Below are 18,876 nucleotides of genomic sequence, written 5' to 3' on the forward strand. Positions count from 1 at the left end.
ACTTTTTATGTACAGCTGTCAAACCTATGATCACTTGAGCAGCATTTTATAGAAAATATACAGGTTCTACAGTCATTACCACTGGAAAACATCATTACAAATTGAAACAATTCAATGATTCAGTCATTAACTCCAAGATTCATAGTGACTTCACTCAAATGTCTAATGGGTGCAAAATATTTGCCATGAACAACTACAACCAGCTATAGATGACACAGACAAGACTACCCATACTGTACTGTGACACACCTGTACAATACTTTACAAACTAAAAGTGTAACTCCTAGAGTTTTAAACACCCTCTTCCGTTGAAGAGGGTCTTCGTGTTTCAACCCAAGTTAAAAAAAAAATGGGTCCTGAAGGACACTGCAGTACAGTACTTAACAGGGTGGTGTGGCGGCAAAATTAACTGATTCCAATAAAATTAATTTATAATATTGAATTTAATTTTAACGCCACACCACCCCATCAAGTACTGTACTGCGGTGTCCTTCAGGAATGTTTTTTTTTTTTAACTCGGGTTGAAACACGACAACCCTCTTCAACAGAAGAGGGGTTTAAAACTCTGGGTTTATAGGTTTTAGTGCTATGGCAGTATGACTTTCCACCTGTGACTAAGCATTATCCATTAAATTGACCATTGCCTCACATGCCTAAGACAGAATGTCAAGAGGCCTGCTCATTAAAAAATAATAAATAAATAAATAAAATTTTAAAAGAACTACTTCCACAATTAACTTAAATTACCATGAATAAAGAATACACACACAGAAAATTGGATATTACTACAATACCTGCTTTCCAACTAAGTTTTGTCTTCAGATTTCTACATTACTACCATTGGTGGTTACACTGATATTTATACAGTACATATGTTTAATGGACTGGGTTTCAACATTTTGGTTCACTGGGTTCAAAGTACAAAAGTATGGGTTTAGCAGCTTCCTCTACCAAACTGTCTTTAAGTCTGTCACAGCTGAGATCATTGTAGATGCAATATTCCCAAGGGAAATTGCACACTATGTACTTCATTTATATGGCTACCCCCCTATATACAAAGGAACTTTTCACTCATAAAACATCTCCTTGGACATTTGGTACATATTCTATTATCAAATCTAAACTTTAATACTAAAAACTAATAAACATCACAGGTTATAATCATAATACCTAATATATAAAATAAAGTAAATTATCAGCTGCTAACAACCATAACAAAAAACACAGTTTCACAAACAACAAAGTTAAATGACAAAACAGGCTCAGTTCCCTTACCTTGGAAAATATTCCTGTATCTTATCAGCAATATATCTGCTACAAGCAAGTTTGCTAAGAGAATAAGTATTATACATCTCAAAAGAGGAGCACTAAACATACAATCTATATAGCTGGATAACCCCAACCAAACAATTGTAATGTAAGAAGTTATACAGAAAAAATTAAAAAGCAGTTAATTACAGCTATAATTTATGGTTTAATGCCAGCTACAAAATGTTCATGAATTAATATTCTATAAATGTACAGTCACGTTGAAAGGTAATCATACACCCCCTCTTACTTCCATACCCTTGAGCTCAAGCCTTTCTACACAAAGGGTCACAACAAGAGAATGGGGGAGGTATTGATGGGGGAAAAAAGCTAGGGGTGACAGACCAGGGTAGGGTAGGAGGGCACAAGTCATTAAGGATATTTCAGTTAGTGGATGTAGCTTGACGCTGATGGTCTTAACCCCTACGCCCCGGGCTAGGGTGCTGCTGGCCATACCTCCCCCATGCAGGGTAAATTGAGAAAAATCAACTTTTCCAAAAATAATTTCTAACTTTTTTATATGATAAAATAATAAAAAAGAAGTAAGAAAATCTATATATTGACCCCCTAGAAACTTCCCTTTGGCCGCAGTGGCGAGGGAGATAAGGGGACAGTGTTGTTTGACGGCAAGCACTCGTGGTCACTACGCACTTAGCGGCCATTTTCTGCTTGCCTTTGTGGCCGGGATGGCCAGTAATGCATATATTTACTGATCATAATACTAATTTCCTATAAATAATTCATTCAGAATTTATTTTATTTGCATTTTTCATAAAAACTGCTCGGCAACACACGCAGTCTGTTGCCTGGCTGTCTTTGTGTTTGGTAGATCAAGTAATGCATAAAAATAATTATTGGAATAATAATTCCACAAATGAATACATTTATAACATAATCATAGCATTATTTTCCAGTAATACTACACTACTTTTATCGTGAGAGGTTGAGAGACGACTCTCCATGGCAACAGGCTAATGCATACTAACTGCACTGAGCCCACCCACGCAACCCTGTGTGTGGTGTGACCAGCAAATAGTCATGCTGGAACCTTATAACCTGCGCTGGGCATTCAAACAAAAGGTGCGTGTTCCAGAACGTCAACCGGGGCGTCCTAGATGGACGTTCCGGAATGTCAACTGGGGCATAGGGGTTAATGACCTGGCGGTTGATAGGCCTAAACCCCAAATAACCATCCAACTAGGAGAGCAGGTGTCTGGGGAGGTATCATATAGACTCAACTTTCCCTTAGTTATCTATGCCTTTGGGGTAATGGGGTGGAATGAGAGTGAGCTTTTGGCAGGTAATGTGTCATTAGGGTTGATAAGGTGTCTGATTTCCATGAGGGAAAGCCCCTTATTTGAATGACAACCTAAGAGAGGAGGGGGGCATGGCTTTGCATTTGGCCTTACTCACCACCAGTAACACAAAACTAGGCTGTTACGTGATCACTTCCACCTCTCACCACTACTGTTCTTGGAAAAAACTCACTATTTACTGATAAGAAAAATTAAGATTGATTTGTTGGACAGAATGTGACTTGTCCACCCTGTAATATATTTATTAGAGTTGTGAAAATCTATGCGAGGTGATGAAGTGGTAGTGGCAATAGTGTTTAGCCACTGCTCCACACCTAGCCCAGCATGGACGCTAAAGGACATCGATTGGTGAGTCGCAGACAAATTATTGGTTTGCGAGCAGCTGGCCATAAAGTGTCAGAAATTGCAAGAGAGGTTTGGGTCACCTGGCAGACTGTGAAACATTGGTTGACCCGCTGGGAAGAGTCTGGGAACTTGGAAAATTGGCCATGGACAGTATTTTTAATGGTTTACTGGCATTTCATATATTAAAATTACTAATTTTGGGTGCATAATGTAAACAAAACATATTTGAACTCTTAATTCATATAAATGATATCATTTTAGGCCAGGGAGACCATGATCGACAGGCGAGGAAGACAAAGGATGGGCTATTGAGATTCTGTTATGACCTGTTAGTAAATATTAAAAATAAATGCGATTTCCTCCCTCGGATTCAATATTTCTCCATATCAATGATCCATGTTATTGTAAATATCTAATTACTGTTGTTTAAAACCTTAACCTTATAAATAAGGAAATGGATGGCACATAATAGTGTAATAATAAAATAAGGGTTACTCATCTATTACTCTTTCAAGCATGTAGCCTAAGATAATATTATTAAAAACCTTACATCCATCCCTCCCTTCCTTCTTTCATTAATTTCCCTAATTTCTTCAGCCCCCCCCACCCCACCTCTGATGAGCAACTTGCATCTCATACCACCCTCCCACAAGTTGACCATTCCCCTTTCTACCTTATGTGACTTGCCATGCAGAAAGGACCCAGCCAGGAGCAGGGGTTACAGTGATCCCTCGGTTAACGATTTACCTTCCATAAGATTCTTAACTTCGGTTAACGAGCAATCCCTCGATTAACGAATTTCTTACGAGCCAACCTGAACATGATTTCGCTTGCATTTGGCGGTCCACCAGCTGTAGTATTAGTCCGCCAATACAGTAATCGGTTCTAGGGCTTAAATTCCTTACCATTTTAGCAAATATCAAGAAGTTTATACTATTCAATAATTTTAAAAGTTTAATATTAAATTTTTTACTCATTTTAACAATTATTGAACATAATTGAAGGTAATGAAACTAGTTTTATGCGTGCCATCCAGCCTCTCAACACACCATACAGGCGTCAGTCTTTGTATCTTTTCAGTGGAGGTAACATTTTGCTTGACTCTCTCTTCAACTAAATGCTTTTTTTCTGTTTTTGCAAGCAAATTATTGGTCATTTTGAAATTTATTTTACATATTGACAATATATAATGCAGTGCAGTGTTGATTTAAAGAAAATAATCTTGAATTGCACCAAGAGAACTAAAATTTTATGGATGAAATGGCACCATGGGGTGACTTCTCTTCCACCCCAATGCCTTCTCTTCTCCCTTCTCCACCCCCATTCTAATTCCCATCATCATCATCCAGGAGCCTTCTACATACACACCTCAAAGTAAGTGTACTTTTCTACCTTTTTTGTTGAATTTAGGCAATTTTCGGTGAGCTGGAACCAATTACCCAAAAACCCATTGAAACAATGGTTTCGGTTAACGAGCAACCTTCTAGAACGGATTGTGCTAGTTAACCGAGGGACCACTGTATATGATGGAGTGGATGATTACTTTTGACCACAACTGTACCTCTTACCTTCTTAGGGTTAGAAACACAAGAAATATTGAATGAGCGTTAGAAATACAAGAAATATTGAATGAATATATTTAAACAAATAGCAACAAAAATTGCACTTCATTTTGTTCGCAAGTTAATCTCTAAAAACTTAACTATTAAAGACATCTGTGCTAGACCACACTCAACACTACCATGCACATCTTGCCCTTGAAACACACTTGCCAAATTACTACATTTGTGCAACGCTCACTCCCTACATTATCGGATCTACAGGCAGGTAACTCAACTAGGCATGTGTCCTAATTTTTCTACTGCTACTAGAATAAACCTTAGGATAAGAGAAACTCTAACAGCTACAGAAAATAAACACAATATCTACAAAATCACCCACTTTTCTGATTTTAATTACCTAAAACACATGCATCAACAAAAACCTGTAAATAAGGCACACATTTCTAAAAGTTAGGCATAATGATTCATGCTAAAGCCTAAAAACTTGGAACTATTCTCTGCTGAGTGAGATGGAATGTCAGTGAGGGAAGTCAGGCAGGCTATAGGAACCTGTTATTAGGATCTGTTCATATATTGTAGGCTCCTTATAACCAGTCATGTCATATTTATCATTTAAGACAGTGGGGTGGGGGGGGGGGTTCACATCATGAACATCTGAAGTACAATCTGTCACAAAAACATGGCAAAAAACCTTGACATTGTATCCTCAAGTCCACAATCAGAAATTTCCTTCTCGTCCCATAATAACATAAAATACAGTAGAAAAACCAGTCTACTAGTATTCACTGGGAGAGGAACCTTTTAACCATAACTTAGGTCTACAAGAGATCAATACATAGTTAATAGTGACATCAAATGTATTTAACCATCAGCCTAGCTTATTACATTTTTTCCCTAAACTGTTCACATTTCTCTATAACACTCCTGTTTATTACTTAGTGCATTACATTATATAGTGTAGTCATCATTTATGTACATACACATCATTATGCCTAAAATTTACCCCACATGCATACTGTTTTGGTTCTTGGTTACACAGTCAGATACAACTGATTATAAAAATCTAAGTTAATTTCATTTGCATATCATTTTACTTTCTCCTATCCTTTGATTTTCTTCTCACAACATTTAAATGATCCTCCACATTTTTCCTTTCTTTTCAACACAAGGTTTCATTCCCAAATGACTAAATTTGCACACCATTCCAACAACTGAATACCTGTTAATTTTTTCTCCACAATGTACATTCACAAGTTTTCATAAACTACCCATATACAGTATACATCTCACTACACGTTTAAAAAACATTATGAGAAAGACCCATGTGACTTTGTGTGGCATATTAATTAATAGCCATGATGAGGAATATTATAGGCATGTAATATTAGTAACAATGAGGGTGATTATGACTAGCAGCCAGAGGAAATATACAGGTACCCCTCGCTATATTAATGGGTTAGGTTTCTCGAAAACCATTCGGATAGCAAATAATAATAATTATATAAAGGGGAAAAATAGGGTTAAGTTCCCCAACAATAAGAAAACTCCAACACAGTATTATACCTGATAAGATGAAATTGGTTCATTAACAAAAAAAAAATACAGAATAATTTATCTAAAAAATTAATTATGTTCATGAACAACAAAAAAACACAATATTATGGTACAGTACTCAACTAATTGCTTAACTAAATAAAATACAGTACTGTATACAGTTGACACAGTCCACACCACTTATAAGCCACAGATTGGTGGCCTCGAAATTCCTAACCAGCAACTTCGCTGGGTCCATCCCTCCCCCACCTTGTGTAACATACAAACTAGACAACTAATCGGTGGTCAGCCAACGTGTGAAGTCAACGCTTACACCCGAACACAGCATGGATAAATAATGTAAAAACAATTATTTTCATTGTTTCTAAAACCTATCCACAATAACGTGTTCGGGTTGACTTTACACCTTTGCTGAGCACCGATTAATTGCATGGTTTGTATGTTTTGCAAGGTGGGGGAGGGATGAACCCAGCGAAGTTGCTGGTTAGGAATTTCGAGGCCACCAATCTGTGGCTTATAAGTGGTGTGGACTGTACATTACCTACGTGAGGAGGGTCATGTAAGCAAATATTGCTTTCAGATGGTATAAAAGATGTTTAATATTCAAGTTTTTGGATAAGCTAATTTATATAGTGAACATCCTTATAGCGAGGGATATGTGAGAGAAGCTGCTGTGCCAACAACTTACTCATCGTCAATGCCATATCAGTCAGACCTTTCTGTTAAAAGAAATTATGTATTTATAACACTTTTACACTCTTCTATTTTTTATCTATTAATTATTAAACCCATTTATGCAGGAGACAGAAAGACATTTTGAAAAGTGTTTGTTGGGAAGTACTGTAAAAAAAAAAAAAAAAAATTATATATATATATATATATATATATATATATATATATATATATATATATATATATATATATATATATATATATATATATATATATATATATATATATATATATATATATATATATATATATATATATATATATATATATATATATATATATATATATATATATGTATGTATGTATGTATGTATGTATGTATGTATGTATGTATGTATGTATGTATGTATGTATGTATATATATACAGTATTACCCTGCTTTACACGGTTTCACTTTCCGCAATTTCTCATTTACGCGGTACCTTGCCAGAACCGGACTTTCACTTTCCGCGGTGCATCTACTCATATACGCGTGAAGTATAATTTTTATTTTTTTTTTATTTAGCTCATAAAATTCATACAAATTACCCGGCCAGAATATAATTTACATTGCTGGAATTCTTACAATATGATGATCATTTTGAATATACAGTAAACATCATGGATTTTGCATTAGACATACAAATTTTAGATCTAATGTAATAATTTGGTTTACACAAAGCAAATATTTTATCTTTTGTGCAAAATATATGACGTTTACATTCAAAATATTCCCTGACCTGCAAGGAATCCAGAAATGTCAATTATATTATCCTAACTTTAGTATGAGGTATTATTTATTACTAAAAGTTAAAATCTAGTTTTTTCACCCAACATTTCTCTGGTAGGGAGGGAAGGTGGGGGGTTGGGTTGGGACCGACTGACCATCTGGCACGGTTGGAAGAGTGGGGGAGGCAAGTTGGGGTACTTTGATTGACAGATAGTGTCGTGAAGAATATTTTTTTTTTATTAACTGAAGATATTTGTTTTAGCTCATAAAATTCATACAAATTACTGGACCAGAATATAATTTACATTGCTGGAATTCTTACAATATGATTATCATTTTGAATATAAACATCATGGATTTTGCATTAGACATACACATTTTAGATCTAATGTAATAATTTGGTTTACACAAAGCAAGTATTTTATCTTTTGTGCAAAATATATGAAGTTTACATTCAAAATATTCCCTGACCTGCAAGGAATCCAGAAATGTCAATTATATTATCCTAACTTTAGTCTGAGGTATTATTTATTACTAAACGTTAAAATCTAGTGTTTCACCCAATCATTTCTCAGAGAGGTAGGGGCCAGTGAGCTGAGATGAGGGGGGAGGGGGGATTTGAGTCCATTATTTGAATGGACATTAACCTGGCGACTGTATTTCTCTTAAATATTAATTGTGTGAGCATACCATTATAAAATTTAGATGTTATTTTTACTACAACATAGGTATTGTGTCGGAAAAAAGTGGAGTTTGGGGGTCGGGCCAGTCTCTATTGGAATTAATCCCATATGTTCTGTTGTTCACTTTACGCGATTTTCACTTTCCGCGGTACCCTGTGGGTTCAACTGACCGCATAAATCGGGGTACTGCTGTATATATATACTGTATATTCAGGGCATTATGGCTACTATAAAATGCACTTCTAGAGTGTTTTCACAATGAAAACTGAGAAAATTAATAATAAAAAATATGATGAACAACTGTGCCATTTATAGCTTTTAGTACACTAACTGTTATGCAGTGCGGGAATATAAGCAATTATTCCCCTGTGTAGAGGCAAGCTATTTACAAGAAACCTACCTGTATCACTGTACACTAAATTACACTATAAGCTACGAGTCCTATGACTGCTATACAAATAACAATAATACGAGGTATAACCAATCTTATCTTACTGGGTATTCATGCCACTGCACATCTAGGACTACCCTAATATCCTGCAAGTTACTATACCAATCATACATTTGGTCCTATCCTTCATGCCTCTGCCTATCTAGCCAATCATTTTTCTTGACTATAGTTAACCAGCGATAAGTCAGTTGTCCAGTCTTCTTGGGTTATTCATTGACATTGGGTCACACACTTTGAGTCAAGGTGTAACTGTTGTATAAACAGTAGTTTCTGCATCTTACAGATTCCTAGTTAAGTGGCCTCAACACTGGTCATCCTCAAACTTGAGTAAGCAACCATAATTATTACATTAACTAAGTGTTATTAATAACAATTTTACATTCAGTTCTACCCATCACTCATCCACTCACACCAGGGGTGTCAGTCAAACTCATGGCCCGCAGGCCAAATGTGGCCCTTGAGATGGTCAGGTGTGGCCCGCCGGATGACGGTAAAATTTATCATCCCGTGAAATTATGATAGAAATAGATATAATCATGTTTATTTAGTAAAATGAATATTACGTACTTAAGATCAGACAAACCCAAATGTGATATTCCAGGTAAGGCAATGTGTGAAGCTGTAAATTTCAATCCTGAATATATGTGATAAAGCACTTGTGTTGGCCCTGAAGAGAGTAACTAAAATAAGAATTGGCCCTCGAAAGGTTTTGAGTTTGACACCACTGACTCACACCCTTGAAGCTATAAGTAATAATCATTTATTTATATCCTGCTATATTAGTATCAATCATACATCAGATCAATTCCTACTACATATAAGCAACAATATTACATTCAATCAGTCTAAACCCAGTCCTACCCTACAAACTATTATTGTAAATAATATCTTAAAACTACCTTCAGAATGAAAATTAAATGTATGGATATTTCAAAACTCTGCTAATAATACCCATATACATTACTGACTAAAATCATTACTGCCTATTTTTTTAACTCAAAATTCTTTGAAACTTTGAAATGTGATCCCATGAATAAATTCTAACAAGGTTATACCCCAAAGCACATGCACACAAAATATCAAATCAATCTAGAGAACTGAATCAAGAGCAACACAAAACTGACAAGCAACATCTGAGAGGCTAAGGCAACAGGTAAACCAGTTAACAAAAAGGACAAAATAATCATGCGGAAAGGTACAGACTTCTCTGAGTCAGCTGAATGGCTAGCTCAGCCTCGGTGTTACACAAAGGAATTTGAAGGAGGAAGGAACTAATTTTTTTATATATATATATATATATATATATATATATATATATATATATATATATATATATATATATATATATATATATATATATATATACATATATATATGAGAGGTTTGTCAATAATGAATCTAGCATCGCGGAAAGGTACACACTTCTCTGAGTCAGCTGAATGGCTAGCTCAGCCTCGGTGTTACACAAAGGATGTTTGAAGGAGGAAGGAACTAATTTTTTTACATTTTATGTGTGCTATATATCATTTTCATATAGAACTTTTTGTCCATCTTTGACATATGCAAAATATAGAATAACTAAGGATTGTAACAAATTCTTATTTACTCCAGGTTAAATCTACTTGATAATGAAGTGTGTGTGTGTGTAAATAATAGGTTTTGGACCAGGAAACTGGTTCCCTCAGGTCCCAAGCTTGGTGGTTAAATGGTTCTGGTACCTGTAATATTGTTTACAAAAGTATAAACTTGCTAATCTTTAAATCAACACAGTATGTACATTATCCTACATTCCTAAATTTGGTTCACAAAAAAATAACAAATGTATACTATCATACCCTTCCAATACAATTTACTGAATAGAGCAAAGTACACCAATATGATGTCAGATCCAATGAGATACAGCATATCAATATCATTATCCTTATTCCCCTTTTAAAAATGAGGTAACCCTTGCCTTAAGTTCTTCAAATGGTAGACAAATGGTTTATTTGAAAGATATTTCACTGAGAACTAGCACAGGGCAAACAGTCTAGCAGTAAATGTGAGCTATAGACTTTGTAAGATCAGCATATTCATTAAAAAAAACTTGTACAGGTGGTACCTCTCTAGTCCGGCAACCTTGGGACCTGACCGGTGCCGGACCATGGAAATTCACCCTTTTCCTGGATAGATAGTGACTTGAGCTTATGCTTGGAAGCACTAGCACCACTTTCTCTGCATCATGGTCTCTTTGAAGACATATTGAAGGGTTAAATGTCGTATAGTAGCTTCTCAAATTTCGCGAGTTTTTAATTCTTAACGTATTTTATTGGAACACACAAAAAATAAATAAATAAAAATTTTGACGGCGGAAACTTGAATTTCGACGGGTTTGAACGGCCCGCCAACGTGCAGACGACGTGCATAATCGTGTAAACAGCGTCATTTCTCTTATGTACAAAAGATTCATTATTGTTTATTACTGAATGTCTTTTTTATTGAATTAATGTTTATGTGTGCAAAATGAGCAATACAATTCATTAATAATACGTAGAATATTAAAACACACGAGGAAATGACACAGCATTGTTTTCGTTGATTACAAAGCCAGTGACTGACTGGTTCTACATATAAAACTGAAGAAAATAAGACCTTGGTTGTAGCTGTAGTAAAATTAATATGGTTGTTTTGAGTAATGTTATTTAATGTTAATAAATGGAACAATAGAAGTAGCTAACGATAATGGCAAAGAAAAAAGAGAGATCGCGTATGTAAGTGCGCATGCGCACACGTGAAAACATATCGTCATTACTTTACATAAGAATATGAAAGCAACACTTATTTACTGTTCATATATATTTTAATTAATGTTTCTGAATTTGTTTTTATTGAATTAATGTATGTGTGTGCAAAATTAACAATACAATTTATTAATAATACGTGGAATATTAGAGGAGACGAGACGGCTGCCGGCATTGTTTATGTTAAAGCTTACGAAACCAGTGACTGATTGGTTCTACATATAAAACTGAAGAAAATAAGACCCTGATTTTAGCTGTAGTAAAATTAATGTAAAAAAAATAATATGGTTGTTTGAAGTACCTGTAATGTTATTTAATGTTAATAAATGGAACAATATAAGTAGCTAACCATTAATGGTAAAAAAAAGTGAGACTGCGCGTATGTAAGTGCGCACATGTGAAAACATATCGTCATTACTCTACATAAGAATATGAAAGCAACACTTATTTACTGCTCATATATATTGAAGGGTTAAATGTTGTACTCTGTATAGACAAGCAGAGAGAGAGAGAGAGAGAGAGCAGCCGAACTGCTGGATGTAAACAAACCTTAATTTCCCGCGGCTTTTTTTTTTAAGGGGATTAGCCCACCCGGGCATAGGTCACTGACCCACATTGGGGCCTGAGGGGCAAAAATTTAATACTCCTGTAATAATAATAATAATTCAGAGAAATAAAAAAAAGAAAAAAAAAGAAAAAAGCTGCCTATCTACCTATTGGACAAACTAAAATCGTTCCGGACCACGGGAGTTTCCGGACCACAGAATGCCGGACTAGAGACTATATATATATATATATATATATATATATATATATATATATATATATATATACAGTGGGGTATGCTATAACGAACGGATCCTACTACGAATATTCCTATAACGAACGGTTTTACCTATAAAATTGAGAATGCTATAACGAACGCAACTCCTACAACGAACGCGGATGAATACGGGACTATTTCGCCTGGCGCATGAATATTGTTGTACCGCGACCCACAACAAGAGCGTCAGGCGCCATCTTTGTCTCATTGTGTAGCCAGTGCACCACTGTTATTGTTGAAATTTCGTCTTTTGATGTGGAAATTCGCGTTATTTGTATAACTATTTTGTTATACAAGTATACAATTGTAACAATGAGTCGTCCAAAGCGAGTGAGAAAGCTAATAACCCTTGAAACTAAGAAAGAAATTATAAAGAAACGTGAGAATGGAAGAAGCATTGCGAAACTTAGTGATGAATATGGGATGGCTAAATCGACTATATGTACGATTTTGAAGAATAAAGAGGAGTTAAAAACTGTGCAAGTGGCTAAGGGAATCTTTAGACTTAGCAAAGCAAGGTGTAATGTGATTGAAGAGATGGAAAATTTACTCTTAGTTTGGATAAAGGAGAAAGAAATGGCAGGTGATAACATTAGTGAAGCTATAATTTGTGAGAAGGCTAAACAATTGTTTGAGGACCTTAAAGCCAAGACTCCCAGTGGAAGTGATAGTGATGTGCCAGTGTTTAGGGGTACCTGCATGCTGAATAACACTAAGGTAAGATAAAGTACCGTATTTTTTACATTTTCCACAGAATTTTTTCAGTGTTAAGCGGTTGTATTTGGGGGCCTGGAACGGATTAATCCTATAACGAACGAATGCTATAACGAACGAGGTTCTGGAACCAATTACGTTCGTTATAGCATACCCCACTGTATTTCAAACTCCTCTTAAGTCAGTAATAAAGTGAGCTTCGAAGCCATATAAAAATCATGTGCCCAAAGCATATATTCACTCAAGATTAGTTCCCCACAACAAAACTTGCTAATCATTGTTCCCTACAGTACACTTTTACTCATCATGGTGAACACATTTTAACCCTTTTTATCAAAGTGCAAACCTTTTACCTTTCACTGACTGAAGACACATATCCATTCATCGAACAATGTAATCATAGTTTTTCTGTGGTATTAATATGTGGACTGTAGCCCATCATGACACCTGTCATCACCTATATTCAAAATATCTGTACACTGATATATTTTTATCTTAAACCATAAAACTTGAGAGAAAATATTGTATGCAACACTGTGGATCTATTTCTTCAATCAGCCACTTCTTCCACATCAAGCAGATTGATGCACCAAATAAATCAATATCTGTACATCTGTTTTGAAGACCGAGCAGATTAATGCATGTGGGGTCCAGTTATCTTACAGGTGATCTTATCAGTTTCAGTTAGGTAACTCACAAGATCTAAACCAACATAAGTACAGTATGTCTGTGCTTCAACTGAAATAAGTTTCAAAACACGGATACAATCTCACTGACAAACTTATTTATAAATGGTGAGCAGAGCAACCAGAATGGGACATTATTTTGCATGGTTATCACATTAGACTATAACTTCACCATACCATCATATCTCTGGTCAGAAATGTTTACACTGGTGACAAAGTAAATAATTCAGCTGTGTTTTGTTGCCTGTCAAAACATGTCTAAAATAGAGCCTGAATATCAGTTTAAAGTCCTAATTGCCTATAAATGGATTATTGCAAGCTTAATTAAAAACTGCTGCAGGTTATAACTTTGCCCCCCCCTCACACACACAAAAAAAAGTAAATTATAAATCTGTTCTTTTCACTCAATATCCCCCCAAAAAATATGGGCAGAATTTTCATATCTACCAACACATCTACTTCTGCTCCAAGTCTTCTCCACTCTAAGCTCAACTCTGATGGATAACTTAAACTGTCACTAATTTAAACTTGGTTTTCTATTTGCTACACAATCCAAATACAGGCTTTTTTTATATAATTACAATGAAAGCACTGCAAAAGTAAATACTGTATAGTACCAAAGTCTTTAAACAAATCCTTTGCAACTTAAGGCATATCCACTTTTATTATATTTATACAAATAGGAAACACAGTTATCAGTGAAACAACAAGGTAAAACAAGAAAAAATATTTATAAAGTTCATATATAGCACCAGCCACACTCACAACTTCCTATTCAATACCATGGGCAAAGATCATCACCAGTCCAGGGTCAAGAAGCATGTCATCGTTCATGTGGCGATTATCACAGGCCATCACCACCACTGCTTGCTTTCCTGGGACTCTTTTGCAGATGTAGCTCTCATAGTGGCGACGATTCATCTGCAACAGGGACATGATTACCACTAAGATGAACGAAAGAAGATTCCCAAAAGTAATGATTAATAAATTCTACAAGTATTATGTACAGACCCCCCCCACACACACAAAATTTAGTGTAAATATAAATGAACAACATCATATTCCTTCCACAATACACTGAATAAATATTAAATTATGGGGTGAGAAAGCAGAAAGGTGGGGGTGATTAGAGAGGTGGAGTGGAAAGAAATGGTAACACACAATGTGTGTGTTGCCAAGCGCATGCTTATCCCTGTTGGGAACATCTGGACATTCACTCAGAGAATACATGTCTTTGTCGCTAGACTGGATCAGGAACTTTAACACTCTTCTTGTTCACAGGTGCCATGGTGGAGGGTAGGTAAAAGTTTAAAAAAATTGCACCAAAAACAAGCACAGAGCAGGAAACCGTCTTCAAACACCAACCAAAACAGCACGGGGAAACAAATGCTGTCGCTGGAAGCTGGCGCCACGAGCTGTGCAGCCCGTGCTGCCATCTCTTGGCCAGATCAGCTATTATCAGTCCCGTGATTATCAAGGATACTTGTAGATAATGGTGTACTGTCTATCAATAGCTGGTTTATTGTACCAACCATTCCAAAACTAGTGGACTAACATTGATCACAAAACCACAAACTACATGCCTTGAAGTTCCCCATGTCTCTTATTCGAATGTGAGTGCAAGTACAGTGTACTAATTTAAATAAATAAAATGACTGTCAATTCTTCTTCTAATTTTTCAGTAGTACCCTCTTACAGTAGGTGACACTGACACAGAATGGAATGGGGAGAGTCAAGTAAGGTTGACCATGCTTAGGTTAGAATAAGGTTTCCTGGAATCTTATCTGGAGAGCCCTTCATCAAAAGTAATTATAGCTGTTTACAATGGTAGCAAGAATTCTTAAGGTTAAACACTGGGTACATTTAATCTACATTCATCTAGAAATCGTTAATAAAAATTTAAAGAATGGTACGGGATTTTTTTTTCTTATTTTATGGGGATTAGCCCACCCGGGCACAGGTCACTGACCCACATCGGGGCCTGGGGGGTGAAAATGTAATAATAATGATAATAGTAATAATACTAGTAATAATAATACTGTAATAATATTATTAATAATTCATAGAAAATAAAATTTATAATAAATTATAAAAAAATAACATAAGATAATAATAATAATAACAACAATAATAATAATAATAATAATAAAGAACCATAAAGAAATACAAAAATGAAAAAAAGATCAAAAGTGAGAATCAATATATGTACTGTATGTTGTGTTGTCAATATAGTAAGAGAAACAATTGAGACCCTGCAATTGTGTGTAAATGAGGCAGAAAATCAGATTAGCAACCTGGGACTTGGTCACAATTTTTGAGATGCCATATGGCAGCAGGGTCTACCATTAGACAATACATTGTGCGTCCAATATTTTCCCAGGCGGTAGTACCTCCCTGTTTGGTAGCAGTGCAATAAACAAACAACCTCAAAGAGTATCTGTACCTACTATAACTCCTATGCAGGTCTTGTTGTTTCAAAGTGAAGCTACCATAGGTATCTTTTTAGGAGATATCAATAAATTTTAGAAAAATAATTTCCTTTCAAGAAAAAGCATATACCTTGTATAGCTATGGTGCAGAGACCTTGTGGGACATTTTAAATACTATGCAAAAGGCCAGAATAGAACAATAACAAGAAAAAAAGACTACTGTGCTGAAATAGTACGGTGAAATACAGAAAAATAAGTAAAATTAGGACATGAGATTTTAATGAGTGGAAGAGTATAAGAAAAAGATCAGACTATACTGATAGATTAGGATATTCAGCATAAGAATAAGAAAAGATTCAAGTAAAATAAAAATACTGAACATTATTAAAGAGGATAAAGAAATTTTTCAAACAAAACTAATCAAACTTCTCTGCGGTACACACTACCTGCCTGGTCTCCAGCGTAGACAACCCGGGCGGCCACCGACGCTCATGGGCATTCTCCATGAGCTGGTCTATAATGTGCGGAGGACAACCAGACTCACTCAAGGCGCGCCGGATCACAGCCTGAAAAGATCAAGGCAACTGTCATAGGTAAAGTCTCTACTGAGTATCTTTTAAAAATTTAACAGAAAAGCTAATTAAAATATGATATACAGTAAGTCCTTGTATAACGTCGGCCCGCTTAACATTGTTTTGGTACTACGTCGCTAATCTTTAGATACCAAAAAATCGTTTAATGTCCCGATGACTCAGTGCGTCGTCACGGACTACTTTTTACGGCGCATTACCCTCTCTCGTCTGGCCGCGCTACGCTCTCTTGGCTCGGCGCAGTCTCAGTAACTGACCACCCTCCTCCTCCACTCCCACCATACTCCTCCCCTCCCGCCATACGCCTCCTCCGCTTCACTACCCCACACACTCGCTCTACCACCTCCTCCCATAGGTGAATACTAACACAAACTTAGTACAGCAAAGCCTCCGAAAACAACGGTTCGACCACCAACTTTTCATATTTAAGACCCTAGTTAATTTAGGACCCAATTCAATTTACGTCCTTATTTCATTCGTATTTACGACCAAAATATAATAAAAATAAAATAAAATTATATTTTCATATAAATAATAACTAAATCCCGATATTATAAAAAAATAAAAAAATAAAAAAAATAACGTAAAAAAAATGAAGAGCACCTTGCGCAAAGAAACTGCCTGGCTAATGAGTGGTAGTGCGCATCGCCAGCAAACAACAGTCGGAGCTTGGCGGTCCATTTGTTTTCACGCATCTGAACAGGAGAAAAACTTTCTCAGGTTTCTTACAGCATTTTTGCATCCCTAATCAACATGAGCAAGAGAGTAAGTGATGATAGTGTTGTTTCAAAAGCTAATAGAAAGTCTATAGCTGAGAAACTAGATGTGTTAAACCGATATGAAAAAGGCGAGAGGTCTGTGGATATTATATGAAGCAAGAAATCACCATATTTTCTGAAGTGGATCCATTAACAGAACAAAGCATTAAAATTTAAATAAATGCAAATAACCTACTGTATACATAAAGATGTATAATGAGAAAAGAAAGCAGCTGTGCAAGGCTCTTTCGACAGCTTTATTATTCAAAGGCCTAAACCATCAACTTCAGCTACACCATCAAATTCAGTATCATAAGCAGCTTCAACATCAACTTTAAGTTCAGTAACAGTTTCACCAACAGCTTTATGGAAAGCTACAGCTTCAGCCAGAGTTGAACCTGATGACTTTGTCATCTGAGTAAAAACTCGCACAATATTCATTGGCTGTCCTTATGTTTTAGACTTTACCACCATTGGTGAGTAGAATTTTTGTTTTACATTTGCATATATTATTTAAAACATATATGAACAGTAAATAAGTGTTGCTTTCATATTCATATGGAAAGAAATGACGATATGTTTTCACATGCACGCACTTACTGTTCATACGTTGGCGTTCCCAATCGCCTCGCTTTATTTATTTACCATTAGTGGTTAGCTACTTCTAGTGTTCCATTTATTAACACTGACAACAATGCCGTTTCTTATCTTCTTGTGTGTTTTAATATTCTACGTATTATTAATGAATTTTATTGTTCATTTCGCATATATAAAAATTAATTCAATCAAATACATATTCAGTAATAAACAATCATGAAATCTTTTGTACTAATTCTTAAAAGATAAATGACGCGGTATCCTTAAATGCGCAAGTATATGTTAGCGTTCCCAATCCATCTCTTTTTTTTTTTTTTTTGCCATTAGCTGTTAGCTAGGTACCTCTATTGTTCCATTTATTAACATTAAATAACATTACTTAAAACATATATATTCAGTTTTTTACACTAATTTTACTACAGCTACAACCAGGGTCTTATTTTCTTAATTTTCTCGTGTAGAACTATCGTCCCAGACTCCCGGCTGTAAACACAAACGAAAACAATGGCATCCCATCTCCTCTTGTGTGATCATATTATTATTCATTTATATTGTATAAGGTGCATTCAGAAACATTATTTAAAGAATATAGTTTGCAATTTTCATTACTTGTATTGTTTGGGGGGTAAAGAGGGTAAAAAGCCACACAAAAGATATGAAAATGTCACACTTGGGAACGCATCTCATTGTTATTGCTTTATTTTAATGGTAATTAATGATTCGTGATACGATGAATCACCTTACACTGCAATATTGGAGGACACATTACCGTTGTTATTCGAGGCTTTACTGTAGTTGTATATGTATGCACTATTTCCTATAGAAATGGCAATGATTTT

At 35.4% G+C, this 18,876-nt stretch overlaps 1 protein-coding gene across 7 annotated transcripts in view; it reads right to left on the bottom strand.

Annotated features, from left to right (window-relative positions):
- Nucleotides 1-4,592: 4,592 nt before the first annotated feature.
- Nucleotides 4,593-18,876, bottom strand: part of LOC121868769 (E3 ubiquitin-protein ligase NRDP1-like) — a 43,547-nt gene continuing 29,263 nt past the window's right edge. For 4 of the 7 annotated variants that reach the window (XM_042369660.1, XM_042369655.1, XM_042369657.1 and 1 more), the window contains exons 7-8: nt 16,536-16,658; nt 14,376-14,584 (exon numbers count right to left, since the gene is read on the bottom strand). In XM_042369660.1, coding sequence (XP_042225594.1) covers nt 14,435-14,584; nt 16,536-16,658 — 273 coding nt within the window. In that variant the 3' untranslated portion in view covers nt 14,376-14,434. Of the gene's footprint in view, nt 6,805-14,375; nt 14,585-16,535; nt 16,659-18,876 lie in introns of those variants that run through there. The other 3 variants (XM_042369661.1, XM_042369659.1, XM_042369656.1) reach the window with 2 other exon arrangements.

The sequence above is a fragment of the Homarus americanus genome, unplaced genomic scaffold (genome assembly GCF_018991925.1).
Source record: "Homarus americanus isolate GMGI-L3 unplaced genomic scaffold, GMGI_Hamer_2.0 scaffold30535, whole genome shotgun sequence".
Lineage (NCBI taxonomy): Eukaryota > Metazoa > Arthropoda > Malacostraca > Decapoda > Nephropidae > Homarus > Homarus americanus.